This window comes from Stylophora pistillata, chromosome 4 (assembly GCF_964205215.1).
Source record: "Stylophora pistillata chromosome 4, jaStyPist1.2, whole genome shotgun sequence".
NCBI classification, from domain to species: domain Eukaryota; kingdom Metazoa; phylum Cnidaria; class Anthozoa; order Scleractinia; family Pocilloporidae; genus Stylophora; species Stylophora pistillata.
In genome coordinates, this window is record NC_142522.1 from 13,623,186 (window position 1) to 13,646,181 (window position 22,996).

Below are 22,996 nucleotides of genomic sequence, written 5' to 3' on the forward strand. Positions count from 1 at the left end.
TTTTCATCCAATATTTCTTCGTCTTTAGTTTTGTTTTTCCCATTGAAAACAGCATCGGATCGATTCCCAATGATCAAAGGTATTTAACTTGGTCTTCAACAATCGATGGAACAGGTGAAATGACAATGATCAAGGGACTAGAAGAGAATCCGTGGCCTTCCTAGCTCAAGAATTTCAACACTCTAGACAGCAGTTGAAAGATTAACCTCTTTCCAAACCCCTTCGGTAACTGCCCGAAAACATCTCTCCTTCTCACGATGTTCTCGTTGATCAGTTTTTGTTCAGATTTTAATTAGCTAACCGGAAATACAGCTAAGCTTTCTCTTAGCACTTGCTGGAGGTCGTCCACGAACTTAACGTTCTCTGCAACCTTGGCCGTATTGTGAACGACTTTACTACTAAGATTAGATTTTGGCGCGCACAGAAAGCAGAAAGCTACATAGGCGAAAGCGCCAGTTGCTCGACATACCTGCGTGGCCCGTGCGACGAAATAACTTCACGGGATTGGCAAAGTTTCAGTCACAGCAAATTATGCAAAAAATCTAGAAAGATTTAAGCTTAAATCTCGTTTAACGTTTAAAGCGACATATCAATGACTGCAACCATCGTGTTGTATACAAACCTCGCAAACTTTTTTAAAACACGTTCTCTAGTGATACCCGCGAAAGTGTTCAGTATAATTTCCGGTAAGATTTTCGCGGACAATCTGATCGATTTCTCTTACAAGACTGAAACTTTTCACCTCAAGCAAATCTCCGTCGCATGTCCAAACAAACAGTGAGCAACTGAGCTACTAGTATATGTCCGTGTTAAAACACACGAAAGGACTCTCAAGCACACTTCACTCTGATTGGGCAGAAAAACACAAAGATTTTCTGGCACCAATCAGATGGCAGAACGACTGCGACCGTTTGGAACTGGTCTTGTAAGACAATGTCCCCAGGGGCTCTTCACGCCCTAACTTGAAATCGACCCACAGCCCCTGGGTCTCCGAGGATGCTTCCCCCCATATGTTAACCATTTTTCGCGGAAAATCATTAGACTCATCCTCGGAGACCCAGGGGCTGTGAGGGGCTCTTCCGCCCTAACTTGAAATCGACTGGGTCTCCGAGGATGCATTAGACTCAGTCGTGAATGAAAGAAGACACTGTGGCACGATTTTTCTCGGTGATTATTATCAAACAGATGACATCGTTAGGTGGAGGGATACTGAAAGTATTATGCTAGAAGAAAAAAATTATGCATCGATCAATTCAAAGCTTCAACATCGCCTCCCTTCAGGAATTCTAACTTTTGAAGACTGGTTCCAGCCCCTCTGGGCCAAAATCATGTTCTAATGCGATGCCCAGGTGCTAGATCTTAATGGTTCTCAATGTAGGTTTCGACACCTCCGCTAGCCCGGTAGCCCGAGGCTAGTAAAAATTTGGTCGGGCTAGTAAAAAACCACGTTTAATAGTCCGCTGGCTAGTAGTTTACTTGAAGCTCACAGTTGATTAAAAAAATCAAGAAAGTTTAAATTGTAATGATAATAGCAATAAACAAATGCATTTACATTCTAAGCTAAACTGTAAGTGGCAGAGACAAATGTAAATATTTTCCTATTGGTATGTTAGCACGTGGGCCGCTAGGGCGTTAAATGGGTCCTTTGTTATCTGGCGTATTTAAGGTTTGACATTTGTAATGTATTCATCTCAGATCTCGAACTTTTCTAGTTTTACGTTAAATTTTATCTTGCATGTAATTAAGCTGTTTTACCTCTAACCCCCAGAGGTCGGTGCGCCTGCATTTGGATGGGGAATATGTTCCCATTTTCCATTGGGTTTTTTGGGTTTTCGTATCAGGCGGCGGCACACTAAACGTTTTAGCCCGAGAGGTGATGACTAGTTGTTTATTATTCTGTGAAACTTTGTCGGACGGCATTAAATACTTGGGCTCCTAGTTCGAGCTGCACACCCAATCTTATGTAAGAGTCGTGAATTTAAATAGGAAGGCATAAATCTTTCATCTTCTGGCGTCTTTTTTTTCCTTGCGTGTCGATCGTAAAGCACACACAACCCACAATTCCTCTATTCGCTCCGGCGAAGGGCTAACGCTCGAAACGTCAGCTTTTGTAATCGTTACGGGGGCCAATTTACCATTTCAACTTTGTTGATATATCCAAATTATTTCGTTACCCCCGCCGACGCAGCCTTAAACAGTTTCTTTCGAAACTATCAGCCTTTATTCGATCGTAAACATCACTTGATCCCAGACTTTGTGCTTAATGGTCAATGTCTTTCCCAGTCTTCTCCCTACCAATGTTCCGATGCTTTGCACATCGCCTCGCACGCGCACGATCGCCTCGCACTTGAAATTTCCTTAGCTTTTTCCTTAACTAGCACATTATACTATGTCAACGAAAGAAAAAACGCCATTCTTTATTATTTTGAAAGACTTTTCCAATAAGTTTAGAGGAAGGTTTGCGTGTTTGCGGTTGAAGTAGACCTCGAGGAAAATTGGTCCGGGCTACCAAGTTGTGTTTCGGGCTGGTAAATTTTAGAAATCACTAGCCCGGTGGCTAGTAATGCAGGTAGCCAAGTGTCGAACCCTGTCAATGGGGTTAACTATTACTCGTAAAATGGCAAAATTTAGTCCTTAGGCGTAAAAAATTGACAAATTTTAACCGTGAGTCCAAAAAATGATGTAACCGTTAAAAAAAATTAGCATTAGCCATATAAAATGGCCAAAAAATGTAACCGTTAGCCGTGAAAGCCATCTTTCCATTGAGACCGTCATTACATTGTCACATCTTTTGTAAAAGGCACGATCAGCAATTGATTTGACTACTCAAGCTCCAAAACCTAGACCTTAAAATTTGGTAATTTTTCCAGCATACACGTATGATATCTCATATGTATTTCAACCGCAGATTTGTAGTGAAACAGCTGAAAGGTAAGTCTTGTCTGGTGCAAAAAAGAGTACTTCTCGTTTGTAATTGCAGAATGACGGATGTTAGGACGAGTTCCAAACACTGTTTCATAACTCGCTCCCCCGACGCAGTGAAAGAATTATACACGGCTTTCTTCGAAGCGACCGCAAGCTAACACAAATAGCTCCGCTTAATTCTGGTCTCGATTTCCATTTCACTCTTGTTTCAAAGCAAGTGAAGAAGCTATTTAAGTTACCGCGCCCACCTGGGGTCCCCCAACCTTACGTAAATAGACCTTAAAAGAACTAATGCAAGTTCCTTTTTCAAATGTAGAAGATAAGCTTCTCTCGGAAAAAAAGGTACGGAAAACTCGACCGACCATTAACTCTGACGCGGCAAAATGGCACTTACAGCGGGAGGGAAGAGTACTTTTGCTCATTCCCAGCTGACTGTGCGACCGTAGAAAGTGACGTCACTAACCATGCTCTTCCTTAGAGATATTCAGGTTGTCACACTCACTGTGATTAAACACAAATTCTTATCGTTTGCTGTCCATCTAAACGTTCAAATAGTTCTCAACTTTCCTGTATCCCCACAATGGCAATTTAGCTCACTGTCAAATCGTCAAAGCAATTAGGAAAGATGCGTGACCTTGCCTAATATGCTTGACCAGAGTTCTTGTTTTCTTTTTTTTTTCTTCAGAACAGTTTTTTTTTAAAAAGAAAGAAAGTAAAGCAGAAAGGCCAAAGCTACGGATGTCAGACTGGAAGGCTATTGCGGAGCTACTCAGCTTCATCAACTTAACCCCACTGGCAATTCGTCATGTTTTTATTTCCCTAAAACAAAGGGTTCGGTGCAATGGTCCTGAATTTCCTGTTTCTTATTTTCACAAGGATATAGAAGTCACAGACTGCAATTTACTGACCTTTATCAACCAATCCCCTTTGACAGTTTTTATGTTTTATTTCTCCTACCCTAAGAGCCTTGGTGCAATTGTCCTGAGTTTCCTGTTTCTTACTTTCACAAGGATATAGAAGTCACAGACTGCAATTTCAGACGTACTGACCTTTATCAACCAATCCCCTTTGACAGTTTTTATGTTTTATTTCACCTACCCTAAGGGCCTTGGTGCAATTGTCCTGAATTTCCCCCCTTCTTATACCAACAAGAGATTTTTTAAGAACACATACTATACAGGAAAATAAATAACGGATGCACATGTTTGCATTAAAAATAAGCACTAGAAGTATTACAAATACTTAAAAAAAAAACACCTTATTTTTTCCAAAGCATTCTTCATAATCACAAACAACTTTGCATCAAATAGGATTCCAGGTCCGTTTACAAGATGCGACGAGAGTAGCCTAAACGGAGAAAATTGGAAAATTTGAATTGTTGAAAGAAACTAAAAGGTTATAACTGAGTTCTCGAAATGTCATTCCTTTCCCTTTTTGTGAAACTAATGAAAAACTTTTAAGAATTAAATAAGCGATTTCATTCTCAAGAAAAAAATATTAGAGCTTGTTAACATTAGAATATACTACTTTTCCTTCTCTCTCTTTCTACAGTAAAAGATGAATTAAAAATTCCGGGCAATCTTTTCAATTATTCCAGATTTTTTTCGCTTTCAATTAAGAATTTCTTAATTGTCATAATCATTATCATATTTGTATTACTTGACACACCTTTATTGATTGCACTATAAAAGCATTGTCAGAGAAATATTCTAAATTTCTGCTCACATTACAGTTTTCCAAAATAGCAGTTTTGATTATCAGTAACAAAAGCTGTAAGTAATGACACAATAGTTTGTTTTTGATCCAATTCAGTGCCAAGTCATCAGGGTCAAAATGGCTCCAAGAAGGGCACAAAACAGGTTTCTACCCTTGGAAGAACATAACCCACATTTCTGGTATTATCACTTTAGAGAGCATTGAGAAAATGCATGTAGATACAGAAAAAAAAATGACAACAAAGCGGTCTGGACAATCATGCCAGTGCACATGCAGAATACCAAAATCTTCATTTCAGTCTGCCAACTACACAACATCATGTCCAACAGAGTGATAGTAAAGAATACTTTGAACAGATGACTTTACTCACTTTCTGCATTAACTAAATCAACTAATATTTTAAGAATTATACTTGTTACATTAGCTGTGATCCTGGCTACCTTGTATATCAAAACTATAAGCAATTCCATTTGGTGGAAAACTGCCACTGAATTCCAGTTTTGGAAAATTAAAAAGAAAATGATCAAATTCATTTAAGGTAAACTCAGCAACTAAGCCAAGTGGCACATCTGGCCAGACCTTGTCCCAGTTTCCATGGCATCAAAAGACCTGGGCCAGGTTATTCAAAGGGGAAATTATTCCAAAAAGGTTCTTGAATAGAGATTGAAATAAAGAAACTTGGATTAATTTTTAACCTTAGATTAGTCTGGACCCAGGAGTATTGCTGCCCCCCCCCCCCCCCCAGATAGTAAGCTTGTTGTCCATTGTACATGAACAGGTAGGTCAATCCACCCCTCTTCAACCCCTCAAGGTTTGCTTGACAGTTTATCAATTCCTAAAAATATTCCTGGGTGGGGAAAGACATGGTGAGAGGAAAAATCTTGCCTGAGAATGTAAAACAATCAGCATTTCAAGTCTTCAACCCAGTTCTTACCACCCAGAGTCCAGCACCCTTATCGTTATGGCACAAGATCTCCCCCAAAACCACTCAAAACAAGCAACTATCATAAAAATTCCAATTCTGGGGAAAAGGACAAAAATCATGTATTAAGATCGTCAATTTCTTAAACATACACAACAGTACACACCCTCCTAAAAAAAAATCAAAGTGACTTTTTTTACAACTAATGATCTCTCGTGTGTGGCAGTCTATGTAAAGGATTGACTTTTGTACATTTGGAGTACACTCTGCACTCAGTCATCAAATCCTTGTTTTATTGTTTATCATCAACATTCACCATGTCACAAATTAAACACCCTCCTAAAACCAATCATTCTAATTGTTATGTCTCCCATTTCACTTTTAGCCAAAACCTGAATGCATAAGCATCATGTGATGCAACTTCTGTTTAATGCAAACAGCCTCATTACCCGCCTCCCGGTTAGCTCAATGGATAGAGCGCTGGACTGTTGTGCGGGAGGTCGAGGGTTCGAGCCCCGGCCGGACCAACACTCAGGGTCTTAAAAATAATTGAGAAGAATTTGCTACCTTTCTATAACATCAAGAAATGGTTAGATATTCTAGTCTTCTCGGATAGGGACGAATAAATGGAGGTCCCGTCTCCTGCAGGATTGGGGTAGGAGACGTTAATTTCCCACACACGAGATTACTGTGTGATGGATGTCCTCCCCTGGGGTGGGATGGGTGGGATATAGGGCGCACTTAATTTGGAGCCTCGCTCTGTTGTGCGACCCTCACCACACTCTGGTGAAAGTGATTAAATAAATACCCTGGTGCATATCAGTTGATAGAATTTTCACAGAAGAATACTTTCATACTATTCCAGTATCTTGGCATGCAAATCTCTTTGTTAAATAATTATATGCTCATTTAATGATTTTGTAAAGCTCTGACTAGGTTTATCATAAAGCCTATTAAGTTTACAAACTTTGCTTTATCCCTAAACTGAAATTTATGGTAGAGACCATAGAAATTTAGTTGATGTATCTATAGAAGTAAGTGAGGTTCCCCACATAACAGTGAGCAATGAAAAGCAGAGAGGAAGTGGACTGAAATGATTGTCAGTTACACAGGTTTTCTTGCATCACGCAAGCCATGAATTGGATTGAAGTTATGAAAAAAATGGCAGACAATTTAAATTATTTTTCTGGTGAGAAAAAGTCAGAATGCCTGGCGAATATTGATCCAAGTTTATTAGATAAATCGAATGAAGAATGAAGAAAAGAAGAAACGATGAAATTTCGTCGTTTAATGAAGAAAATAGAAACAGAAACATGACAATGCACAAATTCCATTCTCCTCCAAATACTTCTGTCACATACTCTCTGTAAATAAATATCTGTGAAATTCACCCACACTAAATAACAATTTGGCATGTTGGGTAATAAATGTCTTATTAAACATATTATTGTGTAGTATCACTGAGTACTTTTACTTGTTGTTTGTATTTTGACTCACCCTACAGGCTCGTCAAAATACAGCACAACTAGTAAAAATACATAATCTTATTAGATGTTTTGTTGTGTAGTATCGCTGAGTATTTTTACGAGTTGCGCCGTATTTTGACGAGCCTGTAGGGCAAGTCAAAATACAAACAACGAGTAAAAATACTCAGCAATACTACACAACAAAATATCTAATAAGTTATTTATTATCCAACACACCAAACTGTTATTTCAGTGTGGGCAAATTTCGCGGATATTTATTGACAGGCAGTGCGTGACAGAAGCATGCAAAGCGGAACAGAATTGGCGCATTGTTGTGTTGCTGTTTCTATTTCCTTCAATGAATGAAGAAATTTCCTGGTTGTCTAGCTGTTTTTCTTTGTTCGATTCATGTAATAAACTTGGATGTATATTTGCCAGCCATTCTGACTCTTCGTCGTTGAAAATATGATTCAAATTGTCTGCCATTTTTTTTTCGTAACTACAATTCAATTCTTCGCTTGCGCGATGCAAGGAAACCTCTTTAACCAGTACTCTAGAGTACTTACAAATACTGCGTGATATTTGTACTCATCTATGGCGTTATTTGTACTCTACGAAGTGTAGTTAGATAATAATCAGCGATACTACACAACAAAACATTTAATAAGATATATGTATTGTTCACTGTCCAGTAAAAGTGTATCTTTCAAAAAATTGAAAAAAATTTAAAGTAAAGCGATTTTCCACTCACATATATTCTGGGCTGGGGGAATTATATGCCGATGCAAAAGCGCATAATTTTAGCTCAAACGCACAATTCGCATAATCCTGTCAAAAGTGCATAATTTCCGCATAATTCTTGATATTTTCAAAAAAATATGTTCTAAAAGTTAAATTTTCCTACCTTCAAAACTTTTTAAAACAGTTTTTTCAAATTGTAGTGAAATTTGAAGGCAAAAACTGTATTTTTAATCGAAAAGATTGTGTCAAACACGCAGGAAAACATAAGTAAAATCAAACAGGCCTCTTGTCTTTTGCTGCTGGAAACCTGGGCTCTAATTGTTGACTTACAAGCAATATGATTGGAGGAAAAAGAACCAATCAATGCTTCCGAAAGAAAAATGGCACCATTTTGGTAAATTTATTCCAGAAACTTTCTTTTCTGTTCTTTTTGTGTTTAAAATGGAAAGTTTTTTCAAACCAAAGAAAAAAATTACAATATAACGGCCAAAGAGAGAGTTAAGCAATATCCTGGCAAATAATTATTAATAATTAGGCTTTCTTAATATGGACTTACATATAAATTTAAAATATATGTAAAATTCAATACTTTTAATATTGCACAGCTTGCATAATTTGTGCGTAATTTGCTAAATTTGGTGCATAATCACAGAAAAAATGGTGCATAATTTCTCATAAAATAGTGCATAATTCCCCCAGCCCTGTATATTTCAGACAGCAAACAGACCTCTTCTGTACTGGTGATATTAGCAATTTTTAGGCTAGTAACTCCATCAAATGATAGTAGTATAAATGACGACATCTATACTACTAAGAATTGCTCAATGTCCAGTAAAAAAGGAATTATGTAAAATTATGTAAAATTTATAGTAGAATGGTTTTCCATGTACAAATATTTCACACAGTGCACAGACCTCTTCCCAAATTAGTTACCATGATTTAAATTTTTTGTGTGTGTAGGCAAATTTGCCTCCTTGCCCTTGAAACGTTGTCCTGGGCCGCATGGTTCAAAGCGGGGTTATAATAACCCACAGTTAGTGTAGAATCTTGTTTCATATATGAAAGCTAATAAAAGAAAATTCAGTATAATTCTTTTTGTCTGTTTGATGATTGGATGCTCTAAAAAAGATAGAGTAAATTATCCTGAAAAGTTTTTAGACAAGGGAATAAAGAAACCCAGATTAAAATTTAACCCTAAGTTTGTGCTAATTGGTTTTCGAACAACTGGGCCCAAGCCAAAAAGGCTGATTCACATACTGAAGATGTAAATCAGAGGAATTATGCCTGTCTTCTATGAAAGTGGTCTATAATTTAGTGGTAGCTTGACAAGATTCTACAATGTCAGATTGTTATTACTTGAAGGCAAGAGAGGCATTTCTTCCAAACAATGAGAGCTACATGTATAAAATCTCATCTTCAATACAAACTCAGGCACACCACTGTCAATTGGAGGGAACCTCCATGAATGCTATGTAATAATTCCACATGCTTACAAATGAACATGTAGGTTTTGTTTCTGAATTATTTATGTTGGAACATTTCATAATTCAAGGCAATATTTTAAGGAGCCCTACGACTACAAATATTTCAAATAGAAGCTTCTAGAAATAATGCTTTTTGTCTATTTTGGCCAAAGTTCAAAGTAACAGTATTGAACTCTGCCACGTCATAATTAAACAACAGAGGGGAAAAAAATGGTTACAAAACCAGGACTTTCCTAAGGTACAAGGCTTAAAATAACAGCCTACCAATGGACAATGTGAAGTAAGAAAAAAGTAATCATTTGATCAGCTAAATCCTTGGGTTACCAGACATGCTGTCCACTTATATCTGTTTTTGAAAAGAATTAATTTTTCTTCCCCAAGAAAATTTACATAAGAACTAGACAAGGTACTTGTAATAAAATTCCCAGTTTGCAAAACTGAGAATTCGTACAATGTTATCAAGTCATAGATCAAATCTCTGTCTGCCCATATCAAGGACTGTTTCTACACTAATTACTCCACACAAGGGCCCACTTCCCAGGATACTTCAAGCAGAAATTGTAGTCAACAAGCCCCAAAAGCAAAAGCCCTAAGGTCAGGAGAACCACTTGCTCTGACAAAAATACAAACTTATGTAAAGCTTTAAACCAAAGGCTTAAATGCTTCTTTCTCATCAAAAGATACAAATTGTTAGACAAGATCCCCAAAGCTAAGATTTTTTTATGGAAAATATCCAAATCCCAGAGAAATTGAGAATTGAGAATTGCGCAAACCTTATCCTTGATTCCCAAGGGAAGACTATCACTATCAGTACCAACCACCAAGCTCACCGGAACACATTTTCCATCTCAAAGATGCTTTACTTTTTATGTGTGGTATCCAGTGAGAAGACCACAAGAACCTTAGTTTGTTTATAGTGCTATAGAATCATAGCCAGTTTGAGTGATCACACATTGCTAGCCCCACAAGCTCGTGATTTCTAGTTCAGCCCAGAACCTTCTCAGCCCAGAGGTGTTTGTTGGGCATTGAAGATGGGACTATTCCCTGCTTATTATGCAGAATTATCTTGCCTAACTTTTATGGCCTGAACTATTTGTTATAAACCCTCTTCACTCTCACGAGTGACCAAAACAGGATTTCTCCTTACAATAGCAATACAACATCAAGCAGATAAGTTATGAGTACAAAGAAAAAATATCAGTTAGGGGATTATCAGTTGATTCAATACCAAACTCTCCAAACTGACATCATAAGAACTGTATGGCAGACAGTAAGGAGAATTACTAAGGAGATCTTGGGGGCAAAACAGTCAAGGGTGGTGGAGCCAATGTTGCGACAACCTGAGATAAGGTAATTGCTAAGACTTATCTGCCTCTTTGCTGGGCCAAAACAAAATAATTTTTACCAACTAGTGTACAAAATGTATGCGAGCATGCTCACTACTTTTAAGTGTTGAAAAAAATTCTAGTAAAAAATTGCGTGGATATTGAAAAAGCATCTTCCCTTCTCAACAACAAGTTGACTTCACAGATCAAGAGTTTAAAATTCGACCATTCTGTTGGATTGGATTGTTACATTCGTTTTGTGACTTAGTCTATGTTTCATAACCAATCTCACTTTATGTCAATTCCATTGAATTGAAGTAATGTCAGGCATTTTTCAATTTTAAGCAAGTGAATGTTTTATGCAAATGATCTAAAAATTCATAAAATTACAAGTTAATTAAACAAAAGATCTTAATCGCTATTGGAAATAAAATCATACATATCAACGATTTCATTGTCAGACACATACAATTACGAAAAGAGAAAAGGAGCTTAAAACGGCCATGTGAGAGCTATAAATCAAACACAAAGAAATTTTTGAAAATAGAAATCTCGCTCTTTGTTAACACTCTAAGAAAGATTTCAATATCTCTATCGTCCGTACGTGACCGAATTCTCCTTAAAGATATTAATAATCTCTATATAATGGTCATCCGTAAATAAACTAACAGTCATATACATGCATTCTAGAACTTCATGATGTAATATCGATTATTAAACAAATTCTTGAAGATTTAAATATACCGTTCGGCATTTAACGTAAACCTCGCAAACACTTTGCGAAAAGTTACGTTTCAAACTTTGAGAAAACAGTTTATTAAACCAAAGCCAAAGGATTGAGCGGTGATCTCGAGCGATGTCAAATACATTGACTTAAATCAAAGCATTCAGAACGGTGCAACTGATTGTGTTACATTACATTATATGACATTTGAACCCGACTTGAGTTTCATAAACGCATTCACAAAATCTCCAAATACAAATGCGGTGGTGTGTATGTCTATAACGAAGAACCTACGGCAGATTACTTTACAAAGGTAAGCTGCCATCTTGAACTAACAGCTGTACCATCCAATTAGTGATCAAACAAAAACTTCGACTTACCAGCATCACCGCCTGTTCTCGATGTCGGCCCACCATGAAAACTTCCGTCTAAGATCGTCGCAATGCAACTCTTAGGCTTCACATGGATCAAAATGCAGTATGTATGTGATCTATCAACTCAAGTGCGTCACACCAACCACCGCAGAATGAAGAGAACTTCCGCTCACACAACCAATATGGCGGACATCTATTGTTATTGCACCCAGTCTCCACATAATATTTGTGTCGACAAGAAGCATGGGTCGAGGGGCGACACCAAATGGCTCAGGCAAGTAGGACCCCTATCAATCCTATTCAAAGAAATCGTAGCCTGCAGAGCAGGCGTAATTTTGGCGAGCGAGTGCTCAGTGTTTTCTCAGCGAAAATTATGGCCGTTAACTGTGATTTTAATGAGTGCAGAAGGCTGAAAGATATTTGTATCAAGTTTTACCAAGTTTTAAGATATTTGTACCCAAGTTTGTCATTCAACAGTTAGTCACGTAAAGATAAGAGCTTCTCAAACTCATTAATAATTCAAAAGGTCATCATCCAACCAAGACACGCCAATTTCGTCACGTGCATGCAGTTTGAAACCCCGGTGAACACTAGAATGAGTTTCAAACCCATGAGTTTCATACGATATCAAACCCATGAGTTTGATAAAGCATCACACTCTAGTGAACTATTTCCTAATTTGAATAACAGCAACAAACTTGCCGACAACATATGAAAAATTCATGAATATTTCCATTTTGAAAATTAGGTCTTAGGAAACATGATTTCTAGCACTTTGAGGAAAATTTAGGGGGTGCGACCGAACCACCCGAATCACCCCTGGATCCGCCCCAGCTTTTCTAACGTTTGAAACCCTGATGAAACCCTCGCAGTCGTTTCTGAAATTGTACCTCAAAAGTTTGGTATAGAAGAACGATACTTCCAACGGTTGCCCAAACTTCAGTAAAAGCCTAACACGTCAGAGAGAGAGGTATCTAAATATAACTTTTGTTCCTTCGTTGAAATATGGGGTGACACTTATTCGCGATCAAATTATGTGATCTGTGCACTTTCTTTCCCACTCTATTTAATTCTGAAGGAGCTTACGCAACAGTTCGAACGAAAGACAGGAAAGATAACGAGCGTACTGGTTACTGCTGATTAAGCGATACCTAACTGATGAAGAGTGCAAACGCTCGATTGTTCATAACAGGAAGTTTACAAGCTTGAACAGGTTCTTGCACGAGCTGTCTGGTAACCCGGCGACCACTCCGGAAACAACACAAAGGCAAGCGGCCGAACGAGTGAGTCATCACACAAAAAGAGTGGGAGCGGGTTCCTTCCGTTCAGTTTCATTCCAGTGTGTATATTTTGAAGCTTCGCACAGATTTGGCATCCTTGGACCTATTTGCAATCTCTGTTTCTATCTCCAAGTCGCGTAACGAAAAGAGCTTCAAATCGTGGTTCAGATTAACAATTTTTATGTCAGTTACCTAGTCTTCTTAGCAGCCGTTGTTGTGACTGTCAGTTACCCAAAACTAACTTAAAGCCGCTTTACACGTCAGAAAGAGGTATGTAATTATGATAATTATCGTTTCTTTCTTAAAACTATGGAGCAACATTAATTCAGAAACATCTAATGCGATCTGTGCTTCTCATTTCCGGCTCTCTAACTAGCAATGAACATATGTATTCTACTTCAAGGTACTTTCCGTTTGTTATTTATATCAGAGGTTTTTCACGCGTAAAAGCTGATTCAACATTTGTGCGTTTACCAGTGACATCTCCTCGCATGTCTAAATGAAATACGGGCGCGATCAGGAAGGTCTTGTTGTTCTCAGCGTAGCCATTTGAACGGCTATTAATCGAATCAGCTATTAATCGAATTCAATCATAGTCTACTAACTATGATTCGATCGAACACATAAGAACTCATTTCGTGTTTAAGGTTTATTGAATTCGGAGATAAAATGTACGAAAGCGGAACTGAAATAGAAAGTAGTTCGGTGAAGAATAAATGTGGCCGCTTGGATATTGGCACCTGGTCTAAGTTAAACTTAACGAGGCTGAAACAATATTTTGGTGCGTTGTTGGCTTGTTGCTGCTAACAAGTTAAAAGGGAGGATATGCGTTTGATACATTTACTCATATGGTTGAATCTTACGTGCATACGTTGCCGGCGCTGTTATGCACTTTTGTGATGTTCGCTGCCTGATTTTATCACATGTGCAAAAAAAATGGATGTTACTAAAACTGGGAACGGGCAACGGGCAACGGGCAACGGGCAACGGGCAACGGGCAACGGGCAACGGGCAACGGGCAACGGGCAACGGGCAACGGGCAACGGGCAACGGGCAACGGGCAACGGGCAACGGGCAACGGGCAACGGGCAACGGGCAACGGGCAACGGGCAACGGGCAACGGGCAACGGGCAACGGGCAACGGGCAACGGGCAACGGGCAACGGGCAACGGGCAACGGGCAACGGGCAACGGGGAACGAGGAGCGGGGACGGGGAACGGGGAACGGCGAACGGGGAACGGCGAATGGGGAACGGGTGTACAGCGGTAACCCGCCTGAGAATTCAGAATGGCGGAGTAAAGGGAACTAAAAGGGTCTGGCAACTAGCTTTAAGCACCCTCGAACGCGATCCTCGGAGCAAAAAGCATGGATGGTAAGTGTAGGTTTTATTGAAGGATTTTACTTTGAAATGTTAAGTGCCTCATAAATTTAGTTTTTGTCTGGCACACATCGCAGGTTGCATAGAAATCAAATCCTCGGAGAGGTGAGTATCTTACAATTCATGCACAACATTTGAACAATCAACTCAGAACTACAAGCTCGCGACATTTTTTCTTATATTCATAGAGCAATTGTACTGCAAGGTACTGAAGTTTACCTCCAATGTCTTCACCGTTACAACCTAGCAATATCAATAATACGTATGATGGACGATCCTCGCAGTAGATAGCGCTATTTGAGCAATAGCGAAATTCAGACCTGAAAAAATATATGATTTTCATATATTTATTCTATCTCATTTATCACTTTCACGGGTTCATTACGAATCAACTTAACGGCCTGCTCTCAGTTGGCTTGTTAGCTCAATTGGTTAGAGCGCTGCACTAGTATCGCAGAGGTCAGTGGTTCGAGTCCCGTACAGGCCTGATTTTTTTCAGGTCTGAATTTCGCTATTGCTCAAATAGCGCTATCTACTGCGAGGATCGTCCATCATACGTATCAAATACCGCAGTTCAAAATATATGATTTTCATATATTTATTCTATCTCAATATCAATAATGTTGTAAAGCAAACAGCTGAATGACTTTCACGTCCATTATGGGAATCACTTTCTCTTGAATATGATAAATGCAGTGTAAATATTATTGTAGGCATTAGCATGAATGTGAATTCATACACCTACATTCTTCAAGACTTAATTCATGTTTTCCTGTTAAATTAGATGTTATTAAAAGTTCTGTCAATGTTTGATTTCTGTATTGTTTACATGGAAGTTTATGGGTCGATACAAAGATATGGTCCCGATGTTATTTTGCGGTAAGGTAAGTAGATATCTGCATGTAGTAATTTTAATAACTAGGCTGGTTATTACGTTTCCTAGCTCATTTCTGTTAATCTAAGATATTACCTCCTTGCTACTTATCTGCAAAAAAATGCTGTTGGGCAATGCAAACAACCAACATACCCAAACTCTGCCAAAAGATGCAGATTTCAGGAAGGAAAAACAAAGAGAGACGTGAGAACAAATGGTGGCAGCCATTGCAGAAACGTTGACTTCAAATTCTCGCTTCGCAATACTAGGCTTCGTGGCTTCGCTTGGGCAATAGTTAAATAAAAGTGGGTCGTCTAATTTCGCTGCAAGCGGTGACCTAGCGATAAAATCAGTGTTTGTAAACATCGTTTACTCCGCCATTTTGAATTCTCAAGTGGATTACCGCTGTACACCCGTTCCCCGTTCGCCGTTCCCCGTTCCCCGTTCTCCTCCGTTCCCCGTTCCTCGTTCTCCGTTCCTCATTCTCCGTTCCCCATTCCCCGTTCCCCTTCCTCGTTCCCCGTTCCCCGTTCCTCGTTCCCCGTTCTCCGTTCCCCGTTCCCCGTTCCCCGTTCCCCGTTCCCCGTTCCTTGTTCTTCATTTCCCGTTACCAGTACGTTTGTCTTTTTTTTTTTTTTTTTCACATACCTGAAATCCTATTTAAAAGGGTGTATCAGTCTTCACAAAGTGGCCTTACAAACAAACAAAGCTGGCGAATTCATGGCTCGGAAATTAGTAAAACACCAATGTCGTGCTAAAAAACTGTTATAACAGCAGCACTCAGGGACTTCGTTCAGGTACGCTACTTTCATTTTTTACGTGAGTGCCCCACTCTTCGGGGGACTGAGCTAGATTGCAGGAGGGTCTCAGTGGGGTTAACCGTCGACCGTCAAATGGCCAAAATATTCAGTTAGCCGTCAACCGTCAAAAACGCAATATTTTTACCGTCAACCGTCAAATAATCAAGCCAATGTTAGCCGTCAAATGTCTCAGATATCCTTAATCAAGAACTAAACGATTGCCTTAATTGGGATCAAGTCCTGTGGTTTATAAATAAAATTTTTGATATACCACAAAAATACATTTACTTCAGTCCTCTAACTTCTAGTCGCGAGTCAGGCGCGAGTAAAACTGATTAGCGACAGAACTGAATTCCGGTGTGGAAACTCTTCCGGTGCCATAAAACGTCAGTCATTTATTAATAAAAGGTGTTATGAATTAACAGTTCTTTACAAACGCGTCATTATGATAAATTACAGCCAAATTCGCGCTTTTAGTTCAATTTATAAACGAAATTCCAAAAAATTCACCGTCAACCATCAATTGACTTAAGATTTAACCATCAACCGTCAAAAGGGCTCATTTTTAACAGCGAACTGTCAACGTGAACCCCCCTTCCTCCTCCCCCCCCCCCCATGGAGCCATGGAGACCCTCTTACAGTGGCATCTTAGACAACTTGTATTTTGGTTAGATTTGGTTGGTTAGATTTCCCTAAACACAATATCTGTGAAACGTGAAGCGAGCGAAAGTGATCAATTTAAGACCTGTTATGACCCGATCTGTCGATTCCACATGGTGAAAGTGAAAATTTCACTTTTCTCGAAAATAAAAACATGTTTGAGAGAAAAAGCTACACAGCGTTTCTTGTCTTATTAGGGGCTACTTGTATACAAAAATTGAGACAATTTGAATTTTCCACCCTTGCCAAAAAAGTTTCATTTTTGTTTTATTTTTGCATGGATGTCCTCTTAAGCATTAGTCCTTACCAACCTCTAATACACAAAATGGCGGATAGAGAATCACGTAGGGAGGTTTTATTTATTAAAAACAGTACAATAAAAAATACAAACAGCATAGAGACAAAAAGAGATGCTACAAAAAAACTACATTGCACATATATAGGGAGGAGATGTGCGTTACTTAAAGAGAGGATTTACTATGATGAAATACTTAAACTTAAAGACAATTTTAAAAAAAAGCGTTCGGTTGAACAAAGCTACGCTGAAGAGTTGCATCAAAGAATACGGTCTGAAAAGAAGAAATCGGCTACACCATGTGAATGCAGTTCGAGACTATAAGATCATGAGCCACCAGTAAGGAAGGTCTGTAAGGGAGGATAGACATATTTGGTACATTTGTAGAATACAAAGTAATAGTGTCTCTGTTCTCTTGTCGAAATTTTTCCCAAAGAATTGGATCAAGAACCGCATGACTTTTATCATATGACTTTTGCAAATGTAGAAACAAAAATTGAACTTTCGTAGGGATCAGGCTTAACGCCTCTCGTGAGCTTTGAAATAGGACATACTTGCTCATTTCAGGTTTGAGTTTTACTTCCGCAATAATGTTCGCTGCGATGTCTACAGACTTTTTCTGAGTGCGAAAACTAATCTTTTTGTGTGTCAATTTAAAATTAAATTATATTATGTAAGACTTAACGGACTAAAGTAAAGTCAAAATTTTCATAAATGCATGGTATTTACATGAAACTTTTGTCGTGATAATTGCGGGTCACCGAATTGGACAATTTAAGAATGCACTGAATATCTTTTAAAAGGGATTCAAATACTTTGATTATAACTTTGATTAACTTTTTAGCGTGCTAACAGCTACCTACAGCAATAATATCAGCTTTATATCTGTGGCCAGGAGGGAATAAGACTCGCGGTTGCAGGAGCGAAATAATAATAACACAGTGAATGTGCATTCGGACACTCGATCCATAACCAGGTCAGACAATCAGTCAGTAGCTCAGTCAATCAATCAATCAGTCAATCAATCAATCAATCAATCAATCAGTCAGATGACAGAAAAGCACTCCTAGCGCTATTTAGGTATCACGGAGATGCAAAACAAAAAACTCTTAAACCACTGTGCTTAGAAAGTCTGTGGGCAAATTTCTCCAGCCAAACTTTTAATATCTAAGAATAGTTTGACCGAATATATTTCTTTATTTTGTCATAGAAAATATAGAACGACAACTCCAGACAGGCCACAGTGATATTATGAAATCGGCGATCAAGGCTGTTGTAGCTTCTCTTATTCAAGTGGTGCTGATCTTCAATCAACGCAGCGTTGAAGCAGAATTCAGTGAAACTTGCGACAACTCCACCAATTCACTCACCTGCATTCATACATATGACCAGCTCTATGACAGCCTAACAAAGTCAGAGAACAGTTTTAACATTGAGTCTGCCTTGTATCCAGCCAAAAGGCCCCGTTCTGTTCGTATGTTTGTGAGTTTACATGGTCCCAACAAAACAGATGAACCCGTTGCACGGTACACTTGGAGCTTATCTTGTCTGTACGTTGCTGTTCCAACTCTCTTCCTGGAAATTGTGTCACTTGGATCAATCCTTGTCAGTCATCGGACAAAAGAATTGAACTTAAACATTCCAAATTTCTGTTGCAATGTGTCGAAAACAGAGGATGAAAGAAGGAAGACAATAAAAGATATGATTGAAGGTGTCCTTGCTTCGGTATGTAAGTTTATTCTCATTTCGAGGAAAACCTGATCTGAAACTGCTTAAACCGAGCTGGTATGAGTATTCGTAATCGTCTGAGAATAGCCCTTAAGCCTTTATCAGAGGCCATGCTCTGTAAGACAGGGGAAATCGCAAATCATACTTCTCTCCATTAGGACAAGTTTTCAAATTTTACTAAATGATTACATTGCAAATATAACCCATAGAAGGGTCATGAATACCTGTTATAATTGAAGCTCTCTTCCGTTGAAACTGATCGCCAAGAGATGGAAAATACGTGAAACTTTCATGATACTTTCTAGGTTACAGGCAAGCGGCTAAGTTGCTGAGGTTACTAAAGTTGCCATTACATTTGATTCATCTTTGTTGGTGCTCATTTCAGCTTCAAGATCTGGCCATTTCACCAAAGATAAGGGATCCACGGCTGAACAATGCGGAGTGTGTTATCGAGGGCCATGGTATAGATATGGAAGCTACTGGACGCAGTTTCTACATCAGAATAATAATGTGGGTTTCTTTTCTCTTCACCTTCACTGCGTATGAACCATTCTGGCAGATGACAATAGGATATGCGACTCTTTTGAAAATAAAAAATAGTTCTGGATATGAGGCTATGGTATGTTTAAGTATTTTCGTGGGAATACTTGGTTCAGTTAACTGGATGATACTTTCATCTTTCATAATTTATTATATTTTAAGAGACGACCCAACTTTCTACGTAGATACATGTATCTTACATCTTTCTGTTCTCGTTTTGTGCCTTATAACCCCCCTCCCATACACAGCGAAGTACATCTGGGTTAATTGTAGGAGCTCTAATCCAGGCCCGAAATACAGAAGCTATATGTGGTACATTAAACTATTTGCCCCTTTAAGTGCTATTTATACCTGTTTCTACTTCTGTTGGGTGCTCGTCGGCGTAATGCTTAACCCGATTTGGGGCTTGACTGTTGCACTGGCAATATGTTTTACTTTTGCCTCATTCACTTATGTAGTCTACAACTACGTAAACCTTAAGGAATCGTTATTTGATGTTAATATGCAAGGATATTTACGGAAAAAGTGGGTGCGTAGTTGGCTGGCTGTCATATTTCTGACATTGGTGGTAATTTTTGCCGGACAATCGTTTAATGAAAGAGAAACCGCCGATAAACTACTCCAGACTGTTCTGTTGGCCGCTCTTGCTTATGTTATCTCGTGGCTGTCATGGAGGTCTTCGAATAACAGGCAAACCCAACCTGTACTCGGTGGTCCGTTTACCGATCACTCTCCCAGCCAGTCACCTCCAGTAAACGACGCTTTTAATCAACTTCTTCAGCTTGTCACTGATTATAGTGGACAGCAACCTCATTCTGCGAGTGACCAAAGAATGCCGATAATCGATGAAACTTCGGCAGAAATCCAGTCTTCCTCTGGAGGGTCCTCTGTTCACAGCCAACCATCTGCTCTGAGTGAGACTCTGACCGAAATTGTCGTTGATGTGCATGAGTCTCCTTCCAGTGTAACATCTCAGCGCACCCCTAGCCAGCTGCCACTTGATGACTCGTTGAAAGTGAACTATCAAACTACAGCGGAAAGCCAGTCTCTTTTAAGTGATTCACCTGATCATCAAACCCAACCAAATGATTCCTCAATGAGGAATCAAGAAACTGATGAGCCTCGTGAACTCCAACCTCTCATGTTCAAAGAAACCTCGGTGTGAGAGTATATTACTAAAATGGAGCGCACACTTTTCTTGTGGAATTTTTCCTTTTTTAAAGACTGCTGAAGAACGAATTATCCAGACAGCCTTATTGTGGTGATCGGACTGAGTGGATTGTACAGCACTCGTCTAATTTGAAAACACAAGACTTGTTAGTGTGATTTTAACTCAAAATCTCACGACAAGAAGTTCAATTACCTGGCTTTATTACATCCATTTTGATAGGGCAAAATTTCATCACTCAGATACAGGATTTCTTAGTCTGTACAAATGTTTTGTTGATCCAGTTGTAAGCTGATTTATAGGAAGTTGAAAAGTTGGATTTTTATTTTCCTGGAATTTGTTCGTTTGTTTGTTTTTTCAACAAGTAATTATTGTTGAATTTTAGCAAAAGTTTCCTCATTGGATGGGAAAACGATCCGATTAAGAGCGAAATAATGGTGCGTTTCGTGAATGAAAGTCACAAGTGAGACTGAGCCAATCAGATTACAATTATCACTAGTGATTTTAAAATGGAAGTAATAAGAGTGGTAATTAGATTGCCATGAGTTGATCATACTACAGATATTACAAAACGTATAAGCTCCTATAGAAACTGTAGAAATGCGTCGGTGAAAATAACGCAAGATAGTTTGGTTTTTATCAACTGAGTTGATAATACAAATTGGTCACCGTGAAGAGTTTCTATACCTGATATCTCTCATCTTCCCGTCCCTCTCTCGCTCCAGGAGGCGAGAAGATGAAAGACCCTGGGAACGAGGTTGACGTTTTAAGCCTTAAACCTTCGCCAGACGCTCAAAACGACAGCTTAAGAAACCCTTACAGTGGCCAACTTACGATATCAACTCAGTTGATAAAAGCAAATTATCCCACAGTCAGGTACCTGCCATTATTTATTACTCAGGGTTGGAAGGGGAGGTGGGTTCAGAGGATTTTGGCTGCCGGTGACCCGATAAAATTGTCTTACCTGATCCCCCATGATGTTCTGTAATATTCTTATGTTTCCTTCTCTTTAGCAGTCAATTTCCTATACCCCCCTGTAGGTGACGAATGAATCTCCGTCCGTTCCCCCGAAAATCCATTTGATTCGACCTCCCTTCCCCCCCCCCCCTCACTCCGTGACAAATAATGACTGGTCTCTATTTAACTTTTTAGGAAAACCGAAAAGCTATTTTGATGTGCATTACTTTAACATGTAGTTGTTTAATTGTAGCGAGAAGCTAACTTTAGATCTGAGAAGAATTTCAATTTTCAGTCAGGAGAAATGTCCTGCTTTTGAGTATCGCTTTTCTTGGAGCTATATATCCTGGAATTCAATTGTGTTATTATGTGGATAACTTAGTTACCTAAAATAATCTAATGAGATCAGTTGATGTTGATGCGAGCTCTTAACGAATCCATTATATTTAGATTTTCTTTGTTTTGTATGAATGTAATCAGCTTAAAGTAGGATTTGCCACCTAATAAAGTTGTCAGTAAAACCTCCAATACACTTAAATATTCATTTCCGAGTCTATAATAACAAACAGTGGGAGTCCATGATAATGCAGACTGAAACACACCAAAACATCACAAAATCAGATGGAGGCATGACGACATTCAACGGCTAATTCGTCGATCAATAGGCCTTTTGCAGCTGGGGTCACGTGATAAATTTTAGATATATATTATGGGATACAGCTTGAAGAATACCAGAGATGGAAAGAGCATATCGAAAAATACCAAAACGGCCAAGTTTGGGCCCCGGGAATTACAGAACACTGTTTTTACAGCGGTTTGAACTTTCGGATAATTTAGAGGATTTGTATGGAAAATGTTGCTGGGGAGCGAGGCCTTGCTGTCCAGCAACTTTTTCCATATAAACCTTCTTATTTATTAAAAAATTCAGAGTGTCATCAAATCTCATTTTTGAATAATGGAGGCCTCAAACTTGGCCATTTTGTTATTCTCGAAATGCTTTTTCCTTTTCTGAATTCGGCTAAGTTATAGCCCATAATTTCATGAAAAGTAGGTCATGTGATGGCTTAGCTGCAAAAGGCCTATTCGTAGTTTCAACATCCTTGTTCCCCCCCCCCCCCGCCCCCACCGCATTGAACTTGTGAAGATTGGTTTGTTCAGATTCCCGTACCCCCGGGAAAAATTGTCCCACTAAACCACAATGCTTTATTGTACGATTCTTTGTGATCGAGGAAATTGGTAGAAGTTAGCAAAGTCATGTTCCAGTTTTTGGTGGCACTAATTGTCTTTTGCATCGAAGCATCAGTCTACGATGTACAAATTTTGGACTGAGATATTTTCTCACGAAGGCGGACTCTTCGCCTTTAAATTCTTCTTTATTCAAAATGACAAAAACGTGTATTCCGCTGGTTCAAATTCCCCACCCCACCCAGACAAGGTTTCCATTTCCCACTCTCGGGGAACAGGCGACAGTCAAATGCCAGTGGGTTGCCCGGGAAGGATGTTGAACCTTTTTTAATACTGTCCTTAACACCAGGGCAGGTGGAAGCGCAGCTACAACTCTCCTTTCCATGCGATCTAAAAGTCTCTCTTAGCCTGGACGTGGTATTGGTAGTGGTAGTGGTTGTGGTACGGTAGTGGT

General features: G+C 39.0%; 2 protein-coding genes across 6 annotated transcripts in view; one reads left to right on the top strand and one right to left on the bottom strand.

Moving 5' to 3' along the window:
* Positions 1–11,876, bottom strand: part of LOC111329657 (LIM/homeobox protein Awh) — a 28,513-nt gene extending 16,637 nt beyond the window's left edge. For 2 of the 3 annotated variants that reach the window (XM_022934413.2, XM_022934411.2), the window contains exon 1: positions 11,684–11,876. In XM_022934413.2, the coding sequence (XP_022790148.1) occupies positions 11,684–11,719 (36 nt within the window). In that variant the 5' untranslated portion in view covers positions 11,720–11,876. Of the gene's footprint in view, positions 1–4,182; positions 4,273–11,683 lie in introns of all 3 variants that reach the window. The other variant, XM_022934412.2, reaches the window with a different exon arrangement.
* Positions 11,877–11,980: 104 nt separating this feature from the next.
* Positions 11,981–21,885, top strand: LOC111329689 (uncharacterized). Of its 3 annotated transcripts, XM_088756998.1 has the most exons (4): positions 14,598–15,219; positions 15,877–16,006; positions 18,175–18,689; positions 19,078–21,885. In XM_088756998.1, the coding sequence occupies exons 3-4, from the start codon at positions 18,216–18,218 to the stop codon at positions 20,395–20,397; spliced, it is 1,794 nt and encodes a 597-aa protein (XP_088613124.1). In that variant the 5' UTR covers positions 14,598–15,219; positions 15,877–16,006; positions 18,175–18,215; the 3' UTR covers positions 20,398–21,885. The 3 variants fall into 3 exon arrangements, with proteins under 3 accessions (XP_022790189.2, XP_088613124.1, XP_088613125.1); XM_022934454.2 differs by lacking the exons at positions 14,598–15,219; positions 15,877–16,006 and adding an exon at positions 11,981–13,227; XM_088756999.1 differs by lacking the exon at positions 15,877–16,006.
* Positions 21,886–22,996: the final 1,111 nt, after the last annotated feature.